We start from the raw sequence: 22,179 nt of genomic DNA, 5'->3' as shown, positions 1-22,179 counted from the left end.
AAATAATCTTTAAAAAGCATGGATATATGTATATGTATAACTGATTCACTTTGCTGTACACTTGAAACTAACACAACATTGTAAATCAACTATACTCCAATAAAAATTTTAAAAACTTAAAAAAAAAAAAAGAAACTTGAGGAAATGGACCCAATGCTAAAGGATACATTCACTAGTTAGATAAAGATTTTTAAACATTTAGTCTTATGACTCCACATAGCCAGAACCAAGTTCTACCCCGGGTTATATGAATGTGAATTCCAATGTCATTTTGTGTCTACACATAAGTTCAGGTTTTATCCTTTTGAAGGCTTTATCATAAGCATCTTTAACATGCTGGTCAGGCTCCCCCAAATAATGGTTGTTTCCACTTAGTGACCCATCTCGAAGTCCCTTTTAACAACATGCTCCCAAGTGCCCAGAAAGAGTTCTACATCAAGGTATAATTACATGGAATGGGTCAGATTTAGAGAATAAACTTCTTTCTGTAAACAATTTATAGCACACTAAATGCCCAATTATAACTGAAAGCATTCTGCAGCCTGACAAAGCTGGAAATCTATCTGCTAAAGCCATATCATTTTATGGAAAGGGCTCAGAATTCTTTGTCTGTATGGCAATTTATAAGTTGTCTTCCTTTTAATTCTACATTATTTTAGTCAAAAATATAAGTAGGAAACTTACCCAAGTTCTCTGATCAGGCAGTTGGAACTGGGAGCAAAATTGAAACAAAAAACAAAAAATTACTTCTGTATCAGTATCTTTATTGCAATCTATCCTTTGAGAAATTAACATTTATACTAAGTAATTTTTGCTTATCATGTAACTATATCTTGAGTAAAAGCTTTGGAAATGAAAATTAATAATTTTATAACACTGCTGAGTTTCCTCTATTTACCTAAATTAAATTTTAGAATCATGGTTATAAACCAGAATGTGCTTTTTTCCAAGAAAGCTAAACACTACTTATTATCAAATCTTAAATAGCAAAGTAGATACTTCCTTTTTATTTGTTTCTACTCACTGCAAAACAAGATTCCTAAATTTTACTTCAATAACTAAAAATTAAGCAATTTCCTGCAAAAAAGATATAGTCTCTTGCATTTTTACAATGTTAGTAACAAAGAAAATAAGATATTTACTCAAATGTGAATCACTGAGTAACAAAAAGGTAATGTCCTTGGAAATAAACTGCTTGACTTCTACTAGGATGGAACTGAGACCATCAGTAGTCCAAACACCAAAGGATATTAATGAAAAGAACTACAAATGTCGAGTTATTTATGACAATTTATGACAAGAATCAATGGAGAAAACTTCAGTGAGTTAGAAGCTCTATCAGAAAACACAAATGTTACCTCTTTAAAAATATCATTTTGGTTGGTTAAAGGGGATATATCTTGCTTTCTTAGATTGTGGTATCTTTAATAAGGAAGATGCACAGTTTTTAATGATGAAAGGTTTATCACAGAAGAAATCTAACACAAGAAACGCTTGTTGAAAGCAAGAAAGAAGATGAAAGGCAAAAGACTTAAGTGATTTTCACACCCATATATAAATGATAACTTGGGAAAAGACCTTAGTCTTTTTCCCAGTTCCTTGGGATACAGTAGCAAGTAGACATTTTAAAGGAAGAAAATTCAAAAAATGAATGCATGAAGGACAGAAATGGAAGTAAAATAGAGTCTCTGTTGCAGATCAACACAAAGCCAAACATCTGAAAATAAAATATATAAATAACCAAAAATAATATTTAAAGTATAGGAAAATCAAACAAAGGAATAATAGCCAGTTTTATAATAGTATAATTGCCAAGTGATATCTATGGCAATTCAAATGAGCTATCAAAGTGAATGCAAAGTACCCAAAATGCAAAGTACCCAATGAAATGGACATTCCAAAGATCACATGGTAATATCATTTCCTCCATCTCACCTCTTGTGGCTGTCATCTTCTTTTCAAAATTATAATCTGAGACTCCACAAGTAATTTTCAACCACATATTCAGGAAGAACCTCTATAGTGTTTATTTCACCCTTATATTAAACTAACTTATTTATAAGAGAAAAATAGAAAGCTAAATAGTCCTCCAGTGGCCCGACAGAGCAAACATACTTCTTTAAGAACTGAACTGAGAGGAATTTAGACCCTAAGAATGATAAAACCAGCATTTACCTTTTGATTTTGATGTATGTGTTCCTATATGTTTGGGGTATTTTTGACAAGGATTTGAAAAATATACATTATTCCAAAAGGCAGTAAGATGGCCTAATAATCTTTCAATAACATTTAATAAATATCCACTGAGGTGTTCGACTTTCATTGATTAGGCACTGTGCACTGGGGAAGGAGGAGGGCAGAATACAAAGACATACAAAAAATCGTAAAATCAGGCTTGCCCAGAGAATACCACTGCCAAGCATTTACATATCTATCTATTTATAGGTTTTCCCTGAAGCATCAAGAACATGTGGTCTCCTCTTTATTATTATAATAACACTGAGAAGTAGATAGGGTAGGTATCATTCTCATTCTGAAGATGAAGATACAGAAGGCCCAGAGGGACCATGTGATTTGCTCCGATATACTTTAAATGAAAAATGAAGCAGTGAATGGTCTTAACCAAACACTTATCTAGCTACAAAATCATGGCAAGCCCTGGGAGCAGAGGCAAGTCCTTCCATTTTGGTTTCTTGCTCTGTGCCACCCTGATTGCTGCCCAACAAGGCAGCACCAAGAACACAGTAAGCATCTTTCCAAGGACTTCTAGATACTTGGTATAGCCCCACCAAAGAGACTGGGTTCAGGGGATGGCAGGAGGGTATTTTACTGACACCCCTTTATATTCAAAATGGAATACTTCTGCAACCAATAATAATAAGAGCTTTTCCTCATCTAGGTCCTTCCATATGCCAAGCACAATGCTAAACACATTATGTACGTGATCACTAATCCTTGCAGCTCCCCTAGTAAGGCTGGAGGGGTGTTCCCATTACACTGATGGAGAAGGCTCGGAGATGAATTACATTGCTCAAAACCGAAGCATTTTTGTGAATAAGTAGGAAAGCCAGTTCTAAAGCAGTTATTTCTGGCCCCAAATCCTGGGCAGTTTCTCTTTGTTTTCATTTGTTTGTTTGTAGGAAAGTAGATCTTGAGGCTAGGACAGAACTGATAGAGGACTAGAAAGAACAAAAACGTTCTGCTGAAACTTCAGAACATTTGAGGCAGATTTTCTGAAAGAACAGACTGGTCTGAACGGTTGGTGAAAACTGAGTGACCCGAGCTGCTCTCAGGCTACGCTTTTTATGCCACCTGTATCCCACTGATATACAGCCCTTACACACGAAAATAGCCACCATGGTTATCAAAATAATGAAATATTTCTGTAGTCGTTGGTAAATAGCCTCTGCCCCAACTACCCTGAATGTCCTCCTGCAGCCCTGGCCTCCTCCCAAAAGACCCTTCAGACAGCCCACCAGCCAGCAACTAAAGCATGAACAGTTGGTGCAGCAAGGGCTTCCAGGACCCGGCTCCAGAATGGCAGGAGTCCATTCTGATTGATCGGTATTCACTACATATGACGTGTTAAATATCTGAGCATCACTGTTAGGTCCTGTTCTTATAGCAACCCGCAGCAGTGCACAGCCCCTTACACCAAGACGCGACATTCTGGTGTGGGAAGAAAACTCTCTGCCACTGTGACTCCCACAGGCATATTTTCAACGGTCTGAGTGGGTGATTGCTGTACTCCAAACACTGTACATGCGCCTCATCTTTTGTGGTCCTTCATTAACTTTGGGAATCTTAAAACATAGCAGATTTTCTTATATTAATATTATTTGATTAAAAACATGTATATACTATATTTTTTTATTCGTATTTTTAACATCTTTATTGGAGTATAATTCTTTACAATGGTGTGTTAGTTTCTGCTGTATAACAAAGTGAATCAGCTATACATAAACATATATCCCTATATCCCCTCTCTCTTGCATCTCCCTCCCACCCTCCTATCCCAACCCTCTAGGTGGTCACAAAGCACCGAGCTGGTCTCCCTGTGCTATGTGGCTGCTTCCCACTAGCTATCTATTTTACATTTGGTAGTGTATATATGTCCATGCCACTCTCTCACTTCATCCCAGCTTACCCTTCCCCCTCCCTTCGTCCTCAAGTCTAATTTCTATGTCTGCGTCTTTATTCCTGTCCTGCCCCTATGTTCTTCAGAACCATTTTTTTTTTATTCTATATATATATATGTGTTAGCGTACGGTATTTGTTTTTCTCTTTCTGACTTACTTCACTCTGTATGACAGTCTCTAGGGCCATCCACCTCACTACAAATAACTCACTTTCGTTCCTTTTTATGGCTGAGTAATATTCCATTGTATATATGTGCCACATCTTCTTTATCCATTCATCTGTCGATGGACACTTAGGTTGCTTCCATGTCCTGGCTATTGTAAATAGAGCTGCAATGAACATTGTGCTACGTGACTCTTTTTGAATTATGGTTTTCTCAGGGTATATGCCCAGTAGTAGGATTGCTGGGTCGTATGGTAGTTCTATTTTTAGTTTTTTAAGGAACCTCCATACATGTATATACTATATTTACAACAGCTGCATGCACATGTAAAGATATTGGTAGACAAAACTGCCCATCTTCTGAACCAGTAAATTTACCTTAGCTAGTTAGAAATCTGAATTTCAGAGAAGATAGGGACCTTACACCCAACTCCCTCATCTGACAGGTAAGGAAACTAAGAGCCAGTAGACTGAGTCACTCAAAGACACTGAATCCCAGTGGCTTTTTTTTCCCCTCCCTTATACCATGTACCCACAGCACTTAATTTTGAAATGATTAATTACTAGATTTTAAAGATAATTAGAATATGAAAACCACTTGATTTATTGTGATTAAATGTAGATAACTATAATATCCTTACAAGCATTTAGTTAGGAAGTTATCAAGAGAGACATACTTTTGTGTAATATCTGACACAAAACGCACATTATGTTCAGTTTTATTAGCCCATGAGGCTGGCAAGTGCAATTTAGGTCAACCTAAATATGGAAAATAAGTACCCGATAAACATTTACTATTTTAAAACTTGCTTCTTTTCCATAAAATAATTTAATAAATGATATCATTCCTTAGTCCTCCTACACAAAATGAATACTAACTGGAATATTTCTAACCCCTTTAATACTAAATCATATATTCTTTCAGTTTAAAATAGAGAGAATTTTTGAGCAATGATAGATTTCTCCAGCTAACCCAGAATATGGTATTTCAGCTCTCATACTTTGTTGTCCAGAATTTAGGAAAGTACTTTAAAAAATGAAGAAAGAAGAGGTGGTGGCAGGGGGGGTGAACGGTGGGCGGAAAAGTCATATTCCATGATTTAATTTAATTAGCTCATAATGTTCTATAAGACAGCTTGCACAGAATTCCACCAATTTTATTAGAGGAGCGTAATTTTTGGTTTGAATATATTGAAACAGAACAAATCAGTTAACTCTGTTTTCAAGCATTTTCATAAAAATTTTGCTTACTATCTATAGAGACCAAAGCTTATATCCTTAATAATAAGTAAACAAAAAATAAAATATCATTAAGAAACCAGACTCAAGATGTTTATATATTTCTTCTTTCAATACAATTCCCCACATTTTTATTGATACGTAAGTCAGCTTTTTTAAAAATGACCAAATATTTAGGGACATAAAGATGAACCAGTTAGATAACGCTGCTTTGTATTTTCCTTGCAATGAGAAACTGTACACATTTTGATAAATGGACACAACTCCATCCAGCAAATAGCTCTGTGTATTGTGGTGAATTCTTGTGCAATTACAGAATTTTGCTGGAATGCCCAGTGGTCTCTAGATAAATTCCTTCACCCTCTATGGTAACAACTTGTCAGGTAGACTCATTTCCTGTTTTTATCTAAGCACTGAAAGAACATGAACGACCTTCATGAGTTTGGGACAAGTCACACTACGATCCATTTCTTACTATCACAAATTTTTAAACATGAAAGGCAACTTCAATATTTAATTTCTTAACTGAATTCTGCTCACTCTAAAGTACACTTTGGCTCAGTAAGTAGTTAATAGAGAATAATTTAACAGCAAAACCATGTTGTTTTTTTACATATATTAACTACTTTTTCTTTAAAGAGTTTGGGTTTTAATTCTGCTAGAATTTCCTGTGTTCTTCCACACCAGCGTCATAGGAAATCCTAGTGTTCTCAAGATTTCTTTCATTTCATTGCACCTGCTTTTCAGGATCAACAAGTTAGTTTACAAGCTTGAAGTCTCAAATTCAAAATACTTACTTGCGGGTGAAATAAGAATCCTGGAGAAGGTCTCAAGTATTTCTCTTTTAAAGCTTCAAGTGGGTCAGTTAGTTTTCTTTTCTCTACTCTGAAAGGTTAAAATTAGATTTTGGAGATGAATCAGTCTCATATATCAATCCCTGCATACTCGCTGACATTTAAACAGCTAACAATAAAGCAAATGGTAGGTTACTGGGAAGCACACTAATAAAAATATACAGACATCTGTTCAGTTCTTGAAGAATACTCCTGGCATTTTTAGACGCTCAGAGAAAGAAGGTCCTTTTTATAATGGAAAAATCCTATTGAATGACTAGTAATAATAATAATGAGGAAATTTAAAAAATGAAGTCATGAAATCAGAGGCTTTGGTCACAAATTTGTACCTTTCCATTTTAAATGTAGACAAAAAGTCTTGGTGATTTCAAAAGCATAAGAACAGGGCTCATTTTAAAAATTAAAGTCATTTTCTGTCAAGAAGGTGCTTCCTCAAATTGTCATCATATTTCTTCTACATTTGTGAATGTCAGCAAGAGAGTTTCTAAGCATACTACACACCCTGCTAGCCGCTCTCAGGCATAGGCATCTTCTTTTGGATACTGCTGCTGAGAAACAGAGTAGGTGAAAGGGGGGTGGTAGGGAGAGGATGAGGAGCTTTTTGAAGACAGGGAGAGACATTATCAAACTTATCAATATAGCCCTTCTGCTTTAGAAATGTTTGTCATTCTATTTTCTATTAAGCATATAGGAAATGACATCGTGGACTGAGTTAATTTCCTTCACCAACTGTTGGTGATTTCCTTTTAAAAACCGTTAAATAAGTATATTTTAAAATAGAATCAAAAAGAATAAAAACAGCTCCCACTTCTTGAAATTGTACGTATGCTATGTTTTACATTCTATTTCACTTATTGAAGTAGGTGCTCTTATACCCATTTTATGGATTAAAAAAAGTTTAAGACATGGGAAAGCTGAGATTTCAACCCAGGTCTTACACTAAAGCTGGTAAGTTTGTCTTTCATGAGTTTGGTAAAATGACATGCCTAAAGCCTCAGTTGACACTGACGTACCAGAGAGAAGACTGAGATTAGAGTTCGCAGGAGGGAGGTTAGGAGGTGATGGAGAAGAGTGGAATGGGTGTATGAAGGAACTGGAAGCCCATTGCCATTGGGAGGGTCTAAGAAAGAGAGTCTGAGAACTTATCTTCACAAAGGGCTGAGACATATCGCTGAGTTGGAAATACAACCTTACTGGCCATGTGTAACATACAAGCTACACACAAAATATGGAAGATTTGTTTTTCCTTCTTTTTCTTTCTCTGCCACAGAAATGAAAATATAATAATTGTTTAAAAAAAAAACAGTGCCCAAGCATGGTAATGATGGCTCTGAGACATTTTTGTACTGTCCTTTTCTATGCCCCTTGTCATGTTCAAGTAACATACTGGCAATGTTTCTTGGTTAATGCACTGAAGATAATAAAGGTAGAAAAAGAGTTTGAAGGGAAAAGAGTTTGCAGCTGTGGTACCTATTAAGTCATAGGCACTCAAAAAAAAATATTGTTGAATGAAGGAATTGAACAAAACTGTCTCTTGACAAAAAAAAGAATCAGGCAAAAATATCAAATTCTCCCAGCTTAAATAAGTCCAATAAAAAATTATCCACATTTTCCATTAACTCTTGACAATGGTCACGATTTGAATGAGAAAGTAAATGTGAAAATTTGTGGTAATATTTAAAATACATCACAAATTAATTATTGTTATTCATACAGTTTGAAGAAGACTAGTTTTTAAAAGCTAAATCTTTCTGAATGGTCGAGTGTTACAGAGTACTGTCTAAGAGGCTTTTTATTAGCATATATTCTCCCCCCAAAAATTTTGGATGCATCAAAGGAAACTGGATAATGAAGGCATTAAACAGAGATGTGTTTTTTAAGCCGACCACTCACATTATATACAAAGCATTTTTGTGATTAGTATTTCAGTTACATGGGGCTCCTAAGAGATTTATTTAGCAACAGAATAGGACCAGTACTTATTAAGGATGTGTTGGTAGGTTAACAAAGAGTAAACTCTTGCTATGTCCCATCTCATTCCAAATAACCTGACCCATTTAAGTACCCACACATATTTGCATTAATCCTTCAGGAGCCTCATTCTTCCGTCACTTGACAACTTGCTTTAAATATGGCTTTCCCATATTTTCCACTTAAAAAAATGTGTTTAAAAATAAATTTATTGTCAAGGGAAAGAACTCTGTGGGCCTATTCCAAAACCCCAAATTCGGAGACATCCAAAAATAAGTCCAAACCTAATGAGTTGACTTTCCGAATAAAAAATGAACTCACCAGATCAAACAACTTTACTTTCTGCTTTATAAGAATAATAAAAAAGGTTTGTTAAAAGCCGTAACTTGATAGTGTGAAAACTACCTTTCATTCTTCTGTCCACGTTTAGTGGTTTCCCATCCACCCTTACCTGTAAATAGGGTCCATGAAGAAAGGAGTGGGTCTAGCATGCTGTAAGGAACCATCAGATGCTGGTCTTGGTTCACCGTTGCCTCCTTTCTTTTCCCCAAACACGTGGTTTTTACGAGGCTCTGTCAGCCTGGTCCCAGTGGCTCTACTCCTACTGCCCATACTTAGATCCAGGGGCTGGTCTTGGCTTGTGGCCGGCGTCACTGGAGGCTTGGCGGGTACTGGGGTCAAGGGCTTCTCGTCCTTGCGTTTAGTGGTGAGATCAAAGGGAGACTCAGAGCTGCCCTTCTGCAGTTTCTTTACTTCACTTGGTGACTGGGGTTCCATTTTCAAAGGTAACGATCTCAAGTCTCTATCAGGAAATGGGTACATTGATTGAGAGAATGCTGGAAAAAACGGGAGGGGAAACATGGAAGGGTAAGGTAAAGCTCCAACTTTTTTGTCTTGCAGCCCCACCAGTCCTGCTGAACCAAAGTATTTCTCAGCAATAGAAGCAATTGCCTTTATAGAATCATTCACAGCTCCTGATACCGCAGTCTGCTCCTCTAAAGATGGTGAGAAAATGGAATGATTGCTGTATTCTTTCTTATTATGGATTGAAGCCAGATTCGGAAGAGGGCTTACTTTGTCTTTGAACATTTTACCATTTTCTTTAAATTTCTCTTTATCACTTTCAATGTCACTTTCCAGATCAGAGCCCGAGGTGGTTTCCAGGTCACTGCCACTTGGCGTACTGACATCATCAAGGTCACTACTCTCTGACTGGTCACTGATTTTCTCAAGGGGCCTCTCTTCAGAGGACCTCTCGGGCTGGAGCTCCACTGGCTTATTTTCCCCTACAGGTGGGTGTTTAGATAGTGCCTTCAAAATATCCTGTGTAGCTGGCAGTATCTGAGGATGTGTCATGAGGGGACTTTGACTTTTGTTTGTCTGTTCAGTACTTGACAGTCCTTTAACAGGAGAGCTAGCAGGTATCAAAGGAGGCCTGTGGTACAAGCCGGAAGGAAACAGACCAGGGAAGCTAAAAGAAAATCCAGGAGCTGTTGGAAAGGTAAGACCAGCAGGATGCCTATTGGCGCCAAAATAGTCAGCAAGGCCCGGGTTGGCATGACTCATATTAACCATGGACGTTTTATCCATAGCTGGGGTTCCAGGAAGTGAAATGCCTTGGCCAAAAAATCCACCTGCCGCAAAATGGTTCTTGCCCTCACAAAACCTCCTGTGTTTATTTAAGGAAGACGTAGTGCTGAACATTTGTCCACAGTCTTTGCACTTGATTTGGGTTCTGCAATCAGCATGCATGCGCTTATGACGACAAAGGTTTGAAAACTGAGTATAGGATTTATGGCAGACCTCACCTGTGTGCAAACAACAAAAAAGAATCTCAGGCTTTATGGCAATTGCTTCTGAATTTAGCAAGTATCACAATTGGTTTACCCCAAATTTCAATTAGGAAGCCAGGAAAAGACGTTGGAGGCACCAAAGTGGGTGCTCCAAACACAGAAAACCCCGTTTCACTAGATTCCAAAGCAAGGCATCCAACCTGACAAATGTCTTGAGACAGCACAAATATTTCATATATATATAAATATTCTGTCATCCCCATTGCATAATATTTTGTATCATATTTGTGTATTTAAATATTTATTAAAAAGTCAAATTCCAGCATGCACTGATTTCCCACCCAATTACTACACTAACAGAATCTTTACGATTAAATTCTTAAGATGTACTAAACATTAAACAGAACAGGAACCCCTTTACAATTTTAGACGTCTTAAAGAATTCTATATTGTAGGCATCAACACAAAATAAAACAGCCTTTCGCTCGACCAGAAACTTCACCTTTATTCCCTCTCCCCTTGGGGAAAAAGCCTGTGACTGCTCTACCATTATTTAATTTGTATTATATCATATGCTCTCATCATTCACACATCAAAGCCACACAACAATGCACATTGTGTATTCTGAGACATTTTTAACAATCATTTTCATGATTTGAGAAAGACTGACATAATTTACAATGGCGCTATTTTAAGCTTGCAAAGGAAACTAAATTGAATGTAGCCCATCCTGCATTGCTGGTTCCCATGAACTATGAGCACGTCCTCTGACTTCCCCTCACACCAGTGGTTGTGCTAACCTTCCTGCATTTATGAAACCCCGTCCTTGGGAAACATGTCCACTTGTTGTCATATCTTCACGGGTTATCTCCGGGCTTGACTTCTATGTGGTACAGCCAACTACAGTAAGCAGGGGAGAGTGCGCTGAATGCTATAATCCAGTAAGAACACAGCAGTGGATGCAGCTGGGAAATAACTCTCGTCCCCGAGAATTTGCCAGAAAAGTAAAACATCTTCTTCCTCATATATGTGTGAATAGATCTAAGCACATTTTAAGACGGAACTCCGTAACCCTTAATAATTCCTTTGCTAGGTAGGAATCTTACTCAATTCACGGCCTGGCAGGATTATAGTATCCATTTCCCAAGCATCACACCTTTTATGTTACTCTAATAAAGATGAGTCCCCTTTATGTGTGAGCTTGCTTTCATGCTTCTGTGCACGTTTAATACATGCAGAAACATGATATGCCTTGTTGGTAATTGTTGAAACCAATTTATATAAGAAATCAAATTGAAGACAAAATGCAACATTTATTTCTTTCATGTGACAGCTGCCTTTAAGCTCCTAAGTCAAAACAATAACAATTTAAAAAGAAAATTCAAAGAAGATTTTATAGACCTTCAGTCATACAAAACTCATCCAGAACTTGGATTATCCCACACACAACCAAACAGGAAGTACCAAGTGATTCTATGTCTATTTCTTTTACTACTAACAATTAAAATGCATTGCTACACTTATCAATGTGCTTAGTAATATTAAAGGAGCTTTCAACTGTGGAATGATTTATGACATTTTAGAGACTATAACATGCATTTTAATGGGAAGAGAAGATGTGAGTGATTTCTTTTCAAGTTATTCTACTGGAATATTGACCAGAGTCTGCTTTAAAAATATATACTAGTTAACCATATACAATAAATACACATACTGTTTAAATTCTTTGATACACTAATTAAAACCATATGAAGTAGAGGGTAGAAACATGAGACTTTCACTAGTTATACTAATTCAGCTATGAGCAATAATAAGAAATAGTAAATAAAATATTGATGGAATTATAAATGTGCACTCATTAAGAAAGTGACACCTCTCCTCTGGGCATTAAAAGGCGTTGAGAAAAGATCTTGATGGGTATTCAAACAAGGTATAAGTTTTTGAAAGGTTAGCAATGTTTTACCAAAGAAATGTTGCTCTCTACACTTCTTTCTAATAGCTGGATAGATTTAAGAAAATCAAGAGTAATAGAGGTGCATCTGACTTTCCTGGTTGTAGGCTCTGTTACACCAACGAATGGTGTTTGTATCAGGTCCCAAGAACACAGAATCCGGGATGTCTCCTTAGGCAGAGGCTTTGTTTTTCTCACTTGAAGATCTGGCCTGGCCCACCACAAACCACCAGGCCTCCAGGTAAGTGGCTCAATTGATGCTGCAGTCTATACTCTACTGTAATCTTCTCAGTAATAAGGAATTAGCCAGCAGTTAACATTGCATTTTTCTACTTATTAAACAAGTTAAGAGGTATTTTGAATATATTCAGCCTATTAGAGCATGTGGTTTCTATTTGGGAAGGCTGGAGGTTTCTGTAAAGGCAGTGAGTAATTGCCTTAGCACTGATGACTCTGGGCTCAAGCTTGGTGGCACACTGTAATAAGAGACAGTTGCCATAAACACACCGGGGGGGGGGGGTAAATCGTGGTGTGTGGCCTTCTGGTGAGAAACAGATATCAACTCTAGGTGAACCTCCTCCACTCCAAAGTCTCCACACCAACTCCTCTTTTGTTCTGAAATTACACGGCTATTATTCACAATTACCCCATGGTCCTCTGTCAGATTTTATATTTGAAGAATGCCATCTGCTATTTAAATTTACCAATAATTACTGAAAATACATTCATGGGAAATAGTCTGCACAATCTGATTGGAAAGGGACACCCTATAGTGCTTTAAAGCAAAACACTTGATTTCAACACAATTAAAATTCCAGATCCCAGAATTTTAGATGATAGGAATTTCTATTTTCTGACTTGTACTTTAAATAATAAAGAAAGCATTAAATGGGTGATCATAATTCACTGTGGTCAATTCCTCCCTATTTTCCACCAAAACATGAGAAATTTATCAAAATTTATTTCTGAAAAATCAGAAATAAATGAACTATGTATGTCTGTAGCACTTGCAAGTACATTTTAGGGCATTACGACCTAGAGTCAGGAATGTCTTTTTGAGACAAGAAGTCTAAAATTTCCATTGTATACTTATTTCCCATGACTTTCAACAGAGCTTCCTCAAGGGAGACTAGAGAGCACCCTTTTGTTTCTCTGTTAGTCCTCTTTACTCCACCAGGGAACAGAAGAACATATGAGCAAAACAGGATGCTAGGGTAAGCTGGAAAGGGAAAGAAAAGCTCTCTTGGTGCTTGGAAACACAAAAGAGGGCTGTGTAAAGGCAAAAAGGAGGAGCGTTAGTCTCTGGCATCTCCATGTTGGCACTGAAAATTAGGTTTTTTTCCGTCGGGTCCTGTAGTAGTGTCTCATATACCTACTACAAACCATCGAATATTTGTCAGAGAAACTGTTTTGCAAGGGTTCCCAAGTCAGAGGTTTTGCCAACTCCTGAGTATGTTTCATCCAGTTCTGTGCTTATCTGGATCCAAAATCTGTCTTAAATTTTGTAACACAGCTCAGTGAGTCACTATGTTTATATGCCCAGCCGAGCAATAGATGAAAAGAAGTCCAGAGTCGTTGCCCAGATGGACTGAGAACAACTGATTTTCCATATGAAACATTTCAGCACAGTACAGAGAAGAGGGGTGGGTGGACAAGAGAAGCAAATGAGGGCTAAGCTGTACTTGTACTAAAGCGCTCTGTACAAGGATATTCTAAGTAGGTGGTCAGATTGGATGTCCCCTGGAAATACACTGCCCGTAAATCTGCTTCAGTGCAGTGGGTTATAGAAGCAGCATGTCCAGCATCAAAGTGAAAATGTTCTGCTTTTCAAGTAACTGAGAACTACCGATCTGCAACCTGTGATCAGCAACAAAGGGTAGATTAAAGGGCATTTTATCCCACCCCCAACATACACACACACACACACACACACACACAGAGTCCTAATAAGCCTCCTTGCCAGGTAGGGTTCTTCTAGCTCTTTCTGATCCAGAACAGGTTTTTCTCACTTCATCTTGTTTAGTGGTATCTGCGATTTGCTGTTTTACAAAGCCACACACATTTTCAGGATGAGACAAATCTCGTTGTCTCTATTAAATCCCACAACCTGGGGAGGCTTCCTTTACATTATTTAACGACTTCTCTACCTGTTATTGATTCCATCTGAAAGAAAACACCCCAGGCATCACAGACAAAACACCATAGATCTGGTTATAAAAGATTTTCTTGTAATAGAAAATAGCCCAACTGGATGAGACCATGAATCGCTAATTCAGAGGCCCCCCCTCATGGCCATGCGTGGCCCACCCTCCTGATCACGGTGCCTTTTGGATAAGAGACAGATGCAGGAAGGAGGGCTGGAGTGTGAAAAACTTACAGATAAAGGGCTTCACACTGCTGTGGATGTGCTTGTGTTGTTTGAGGCCCGACGAAGTGGCAAACGTTTTGCCACACTCCGGGCACGCGTGGGCCCGGGCACCAACATGCTGAGAGCGGATGTGCCGCTGAAGGTTGCTAGGGTCCGTGAAAACCTGCTAGGAAATGAGTACTGATTAATCAAGAAACTTAATTCTAGGACACAAGAAAGAAGACCGGGAATAACTCAAGAAGGAATTTTGTGTATTTGTTTTGTTTTTATTTGTTTACCCAAAGACCGAAAGAAAGTCGTATTTCCAAAGTGTCAGCCTCTCTAGGGTCAGGACTTACAAGTTATTCAGTTTTGTATACTTAGCACAAAGTACCCGTTGGTATCAGTTGAACAAAATAATTAATGGCATTATTAGAGCATATTCAAGGGCTTTTTGATCCTATTTAGAGTGAATGGAGCTGGATAATAAAATGCAGGCCATGACATTATTAAAAAATGGTGTGCTATTTATACCCTTTAAACAAAGACACACTATGTACAAAATTGGGGGGATTTTGACTAAAGTATCCCAAATCTATTCAAGGAGTTCCCCTAGGGTATAAATTCTAACACAGTGTTTCATTAAGTTACCATTAAGCTAAAATCATTCCTTCGGACATGGTACTCAGAAAACCAAACAAACAAACAACAAACAAACAAAAAAAGAAATAGGAAAAAGAAAAAGCTACCCACACATCAGGGAGCAAAACATCTCTAAAGATAAGGTCAAATGTCCCAATTTCCACTGGCATGAGAAAAGATATTCAAATGTTATGAAAAGTTGTTGGAAAGAGAAATCAATTTTCATGACACCAGGACATCTTTTAGTTAATTGAGAAACATGAAAATTCAATGATGTGAATTGCCGTTCCCATAGTTCAGAGTTATGGTCAAGGTGAAGGGCTTTCATTTCACTCTTACGTTGTTCAGCCCTGGCCACTAAGGCACTACACTTTTAATTAGAACCGGGTCATAATTTATGGTGGGGACTTCGGTGGAAAAATCTGCAAATGTAGGAGTCTCCCCTGCTTTCTGAATAGGCATTCAGAAACTTTATGGGATTTCCTCACAAATTGATCTTAAAAGAAATTAGTAATGTGCATTGGATACAATTTTCATCCTCCATAAGGCTATAAAACAACCCCACGCTGGAAAGCCAGTAGCGGAACCAGGAATTTACCAAGGATGTCTGACACTTAGTTCTGGAACTCACCATCAAGCCTTGCTTCCTCCCTTACAAAAATAAAAGGATACCCACTAAGTGTTTCTATACACTGTACTAATGCCTTGTAGCACACAACACTCCGTCTACTTTTCTCAGGATATTTATAGTTTCCCCTCTCAAGGCTTGTTTTTATACACCGTGGCAAATGATGGATTAAGAGAGAGCAGGATGACACAGAGGGGCCAAGTAGTCTACAAATTCACTGTACCTTGGCACAGTTCTCACATTCATAGTGCTTTCCACTGTCATGTGACATCTGGTGGCGGATTAAATTGGACTTCCAGTTAAATGCCTTGGGACACTGATCACACTTGTATTCCCTCTCTTCAGTATGTGACAACATGTGTTTCTCCAGGCTGTTAAGAGAACAATTGATTTAATAGGACATGGTGACCAAGAACACATTCATAAACAGAACGTCATTTTATTACTAATCCAACTGGCAATTAAAGAAAGAAGAGGGAAAGGAGTTGAGCTGGAGAAGAAAGAGAGGAAACAGGCTTGCAACAGACAAAAGTACATTTTATATTCCCTAGACTGTGTCTCTCAGCCATACAGAGAAGTACCCCTGTTGTTAGGAAATAAATCTGATTCAGCTAGGAGAGTTTAGGTGCCAATTTAGGGGAATGATAAACAACTAGCGATTTGTCCAGTTCTGGATTCATTACACAGTTCTAGCCGCAACATGTATTGCTGTTACCCACTTAATTCAAACACAAACACTCAAATAGAAAACATTAAGAAAGTGCTTAAGAACATGCAGGAAGCTATTCTATCTAATGTATATAACCCTTACATTCAAAAAGGCACTTTTATTCCCACTCAAATCACCATATGGGAAAGTGAGCCGTAAGCTAACTATTCAACAAGCAACTTCCCAATACAACCAATATAATGGATGGTCAGACAGATGGACTGATGAATGAACATGTATGCATATAGATATAGATAGAAACATTATCTAGAAAAATATATATATGTATACATACTATAACCTAAGATTATATATATACAACCTATGAATTAGGGAGGAAAGAAAAGTATATCATATTATAAGTGGATGCACTAGTAAAGCCCCTCAAAAGAAAAACTGGGTTAGAATTTTCTCACAAGCATAGCTTCTCTATGTTTTAAAGCTTAGACTATTTTACCTTCTCAAATGTTTCCTTCCCTCTCTAAAATTTGAATATGAAATCTGCATGAATATAATGAAAAGTAAATATTATAGATAATGGATTACTGTGATATTCAGAAGATGTTTGCAACATTTTTGTTAATTAAACACACACACATAACACATTAGGATACTACTCCCAAATAAAGTAACCAGAGCTCCTCAGAGAAATAGCCTGTTTCAAATGTGAAGCATGAAATACACAAGATGGGCCTTGAACATCTTGTTACGGCAAAAAGCAAGAGAGTTATAGATCGTGTCAAAAAAATTAGGGTGCCAACCTGAAGAGACACCCACTGACTAAAGATGGGGAAATTTAAGCATCAGTAAGAGTAATAATCTCATCTTTTAACGATAATGATACTCAGAAACAAACGGAACCTCACCAGTTACCCCAGGAAGATGCTGAGAAGCCAAATCATTATTCTGAAAACTAGTAAATAAAGGGAAAAACTCATGCACATATCCTGCCTTTCCTATACGAACTGTACTTCAGGGTGAGCAAATAAACAATGAGGGGAAGTTTCTCTGCATAGAATTAATCCAGATAATAAATAATGAAAGAACGGGGGAATTAGAATACATTCATTTTGCAGCCCCTAAAGAATTAATGAATCTAGGCAATCCATTATATGCCTCCTGATGGAAACAAATGATACCATCAATGAGGTATTCTTCCTAAAATACTGAGCCTAAATCTGATCACAGCTTGGGATGTAACTATGAGTATACAGGAAACAGAGGAGATGGAGAAAGACGTTAAACAATACCAAGGGGATATAATCAGCAGAATACAGACTGGAGGAAATGCTACAGGAAAAAACACTCAGTATCTTCTGTATCTAAACTGTAATGAGAAAGAGGGAGAGAGACTTACTGGCTTTGACTGGGGGAACCTATAAATTAAGAAATGTAAGACGACGTCAACCAATTGCCATGATGGACCTCATTTTGATCTTAATTCAAACCAGAAAACTCTAAAAATAATGAAATGACTGGGGGGAATTTGAACACCGACTGAATATTTGATAGTATTAAGGAACCATTATTTTTAAAATGAACTTATGTTTTACAGTCCTTACTTTCTACAAACACATACTGAGCTATTTATGAATAAAATGACATAATGTCCAGGATTTGTTTCAAATAATCCAAAATGAGTATAGCTGAGACAAGATAGGCCTCGTGTGATAATTACTGAACCTGAGCGTGTGGGTGTTATTACACCGCCCTCTCTAGTTTTGCGTGTATTTGAAACCTTCCATAATAAAAAGGTATTAAAAAAAAAAAAACTAACTACCAAGCATGCGAGCACTGTTTCTTCCCTATATTTTATTTTTCTGTGAAATGAACACCCTAAGTTTGAGAATCAAGTAAGACCTCTGTGTGCCTAGAATATGTTATCCAGTGTTTGTACACACCATGTGCGTGGGAGTGTGTGTGAAAAAATGATATGCCCTTTCTCATATCTTGATAAATTAGAAACACCTTTCCATATTTTTCTCCTCCTCAGTTTCCTCCTTCCACTTCTATTCGTATTGGCACATGAACTTATTTTTCCTGCCCTATGAGTCAGTCGACTTGGTAATGCTATTTTATTTGAGCACCAGTGGCGATATCTCTGTGAACAAAAGGTACCAGGAGAGTACAGGTGTGTGGAGTCACAAGAACGGCCCTATCTTTATCTACAATATGTAATCCTCTGTTTGTTACACAAGTTGAAATGTTAATCAGAGAGTTAAGAGAAAGATATCAACAATGGCAGTTAACATTGAACTGAGTCAGGGACATCTTCCAAAATCCTTGTACAGATTGCTATTCATACTACTGTCTTTAGCAAACTATCAAGGCATGCCATTTTATGACATATATTATATTCCAATATGCATCTCAAATCATAAACTCTGAAACCTAGTGGTAAAAGATTGTCTTATACATTGAGACTTTTTCTTGCCTCCTAACTCCAAGGGTGTGGTATTGTTTTAAGAGTATAGTACATATCACAAAACGGGGAAAAAGATAGCAAAGTAAGGGAAATTTTCTTTTTTTTTGCTTCTTCTAATCCAGCATAAAACCCATATTGTTCCATGGAATGATCAGCTGTCAGCTAATCAGTGATAGAAAATAAAAAGGCAAGTGGTTCTTGCAAAAGCAAATGTTCATTACTTTCATAAACACAGAAGTATCCAGTCAGTCATTAATGAAACTTCACTTTTCAAAGAATTTTATCCCAATTCATAGCCTTCTGGGTTCTTTCCATCTTTTGCATATCAACCTTTGTTTCTCGCCCCCTTTTTTTGTTGGAGGATGGTATTCTTCTCTTAATATTTTACACAAAAGATACAGAACAGAATAATGTATCATGTCAAGAAAGGAATTCTCATTTGTTTAACGTGTAAAACAATATCGGTTTCAATAAAGTGGAAAATATTCAGGGCACATAGGTTCTGCACTGGCTAAATTATATAACCCAAAATATCACCTGGATGACTGATATCAGGTCTCATAGTGACATGTTATATCCATCTGGCTGAGCTACTGAAAAGTGAGTTTTGAGGGTTCATCCAATGCCAGATAATTAGGTTTCCTTATTTTTTTCTACTGAATGTTTGACTGAAGGAGCTAAATTGACAGTTGGTTTTGGCATTAAGTAGCACTGTCTCAGGCTTAATCTTAAACCTAGTCAGAGTAAGAAGTTTTCTCCACCTAAGAAGTATTGCTATACACATTTTAGTGTTCAGTCTGTCAATTTTTGTTTTATAATGCTGTCCATTATTTTTGATAACAAAATAGAAGGAAATATACTTACTCTCTGGCATCAGAGACATGGCTTTACAGTATCAGTACTTTTCTTACCTGCTGGTAGTTAGTAGCAGGTAAGGAAAGTATTTTCATTTTGGTTTTTAATTTGGACACAATGTATTTAGGAGACATACTGTGACGGTTTTTGATTACAAATCCATGTTTTACCAAACATACATAACAGATTTATTCTCTATGTGGGTTTATATTAAGTAGTAAAGATAAGTTTAAAGGGTACTGGGAAAACTCTCTTAGCCCCCAAAATGTTTTCTCTCTAATAGCTAGATTAAGCCTGAATTTTCAAAGCTAGACAGATTCATTCTTTTGACTCAGTCTTCTCAAGGAATGGGTTATACTTGATGCCTTTTTGGTCATCTATGCATTAAAATGGAATGACTACCATATGAAACCCTTTCCTATGAGAAGAGAGATGCGGGGCAATCAACAGAGGTGAAAGGAGAAAGAGGAAGAGGAGGCACTAAGGAAAGAAAGGAAACAAAAAGGTAAATTAAAAGAGGTGAGGTGTCCAAGACAAACTGTGAGTAATTCACATCCTTGACTAAGGCCGGCTGATATACTCCCATACCCATTTAAACACAGTGTTTTTTTTTTTTAAACTTTTTTTTTGGGGGGGTTTATTTATTTAGTTATTTAGTTATTATTTATGGCTGTGTTGGGTCTTCGTTTCTGTGCGAGGGCTTTCTCTAGTTGCAGCAAGTGGGGGCCACTCTTCATTGCGGTGCGCGGGCCCCTCACTACCGCGGCCTCTCTTGTTGCGGAGCAGAGGCTCCAGACGCGCAGGCTCAGCAATTGTGGCTCACGGGCCTAGTCGCTCCGCGGCATGTGGGATCCTCCCAGACCAGGGCTCGAACCCGCGTCCCCTGCACCGGCAGGCAGATTCTCAACCACTGCGCCACCAGGGAAGCCCAACACAGTGTTTTTATGTTCAGTTGAAATTCTGATTATAGGTTCCAGATTTAAAAGCAAAGTAATGAATACAATTATTAAAATTGTTTGTGGACCAAGGCAAAAACCATTAGGTAGAAACAAACAAACAAAAAACTTATTAGCTGGTTAAACACCTTTCTGATCTGAAAGACCATTTTGTAGCATAATTATCAATACAGTTTTCAAAACATAGGTTCCAGGGTTGTTGTTTTCTTTAACAGAAATTAAAAAAATGTTCTTGAATTAAATTCAAAGGGCTATGAAAAGTTAATATTATCAATGAAATATGATTTTCGTTTTGTTAAAAATAAGTATTATAGAATTATTTCATTTAGATCATGTTTACTTTTTCCCTTTTTGAAAATTCAATATTTCCTTCACTGAACATGCTTCTCTTATTCTTTTATATATGTGCAGTTTAGATAAATAGTTGAAATTAAATCCATAGATTACACTGATCTATCAAAAGACTACCTGTCTTTCATTAAGTACCAGCACAGTCTCTTTTTTATCATCTCAATGTTTCTAGAGGGTCGTTTTTCTGTTTGGTGTATAATTAGATTAATTAGCATCATTGTTGCCTCCTTTACTTTTGATACCTCCTCTAAGTTACGTTTTACTATAATGTTAAACTTTCAATTGCCAATAACCCTCCTTAAATAATAAAAGTATTATTTTCTATCTGGCATCAAAATAACTAATTCTAACTTCACTGAAAATATTTGACAGGTGAGAATTTCCAGGGGAAAATGATTTCCGAACGTGTGACTAACACATTTGTCCAGCTCCTTGCTGTTCCAAATTTTCCATTTGCATCAATTCTGAAAATTCAGCATAAACATTTTACTGTAGAGTAAATAAACACGTTTTTGCAGTGCAACATGCCATGTCTAACCTTTGCAAATCGGGAAACACTTGGTCACATTCCTTACACTCCTGAATTGCATGTATCTCTCGGAGATCATTTTCACTGTCGAGTTTTTGTTGAAAGTCCTCCTCTACCATTGAGAATGCCGAGTGGGGTGTGCTGCATGGGAACTTCTGGTGATCCGCTAGTTCAGCCTTGGACTCGAAGAGCTGGTCACAATCCTCACAGCGGTACTGCCGTTCTTCTGTGAAAATAATTCAGGTGTTATCAGAACTCGGTGATCAGGAAGTACCACCACACACTGGCAGTTCTTATCGAATTACGGAGGACATAATAGAAACTATTTGGTTGTCCTTTCCACCACTTCCATTTTAACACGGATTAGAAATAGTAAATGTAGGGACTTCCCTGGCGGTCCAGTGGTTAAGACTCCGCACTTCGACTGCAGGGGGCATGGGTTTGATCCCTAGTCGGGGAACTAAGATCCCGAACACCGCGCAGTGTGGCAAAAAAAAGAAAAGAAAAAAAAAAAAAAAAAAAGAAATAATAAATGTAAAGAAGCCAGGACAAAGCCTACAACAATAATAGAAGTGATTGCTGTGGCTCCCGTATAGCTTTCTTATCAGATAAAACTTTATGACGAAA

At 37.3% G+C, this 22,179-nt stretch overlaps 1 protein-coding gene across 10 annotated transcripts in view; it reads right to left on the bottom strand.

The window, feature by feature from the left end:
- Positions 1 to 22,179, bottom strand: part of MECOM (MDS1 and EVI1 complex locus) — a 564,679-nt gene that overhangs the window by 22,518 nt on the left and 519,982 nt on the right. For 5 of the 10 annotated variants that reach the window (XM_061194502.1, XM_061194497.1, XM_061194499.1 and 2 more), the window contains 6 exons: positions 21,562 to 21,778; positions 15,951 to 16,098; positions 14,488 to 14,644; positions 8,818 to 10,174; positions 6,339 to 6,426; positions 685 to 711 (listed from right to left, as the gene is read on the bottom strand). In XM_061194502.1, the coding sequence (XP_061050485.1) occupies positions 685 to 711; positions 6,339 to 6,426; positions 8,818 to 10,174; positions 14,488 to 14,644; positions 15,951 to 16,098; positions 21,562 to 21,778 (1,994 nt within the window). The remainder of the gene's footprint in view (positions 1 to 684; positions 712 to 6,338; positions 6,427 to 8,817; positions 10,175 to 14,487; positions 14,645 to 15,950; positions 16,099 to 21,561; positions 21,779 to 22,179) is intronic. The other 5 variants (XM_061194498.1, XM_061194505.1, XM_061194500.1 and 2 more) reach the window with 5 other exon arrangements.

The sequence above is a fragment of the Eubalaena glacialis genome, chromosome 6 (assembly GCF_028564815.1).
Source record: "Eubalaena glacialis isolate mEubGla1 chromosome 6, mEubGla1.1.hap2.+ XY, whole genome shotgun sequence".
NCBI lineage: Eukaryota > Metazoa > Chordata > Mammalia > Artiodactyla > Balaenidae > Eubalaena > Eubalaena glacialis.
The sequence above is the reverse complement of the archived record's forward strand: the minus strand, read 5'-3'. Positions and strand labels throughout refer to the sequence as shown.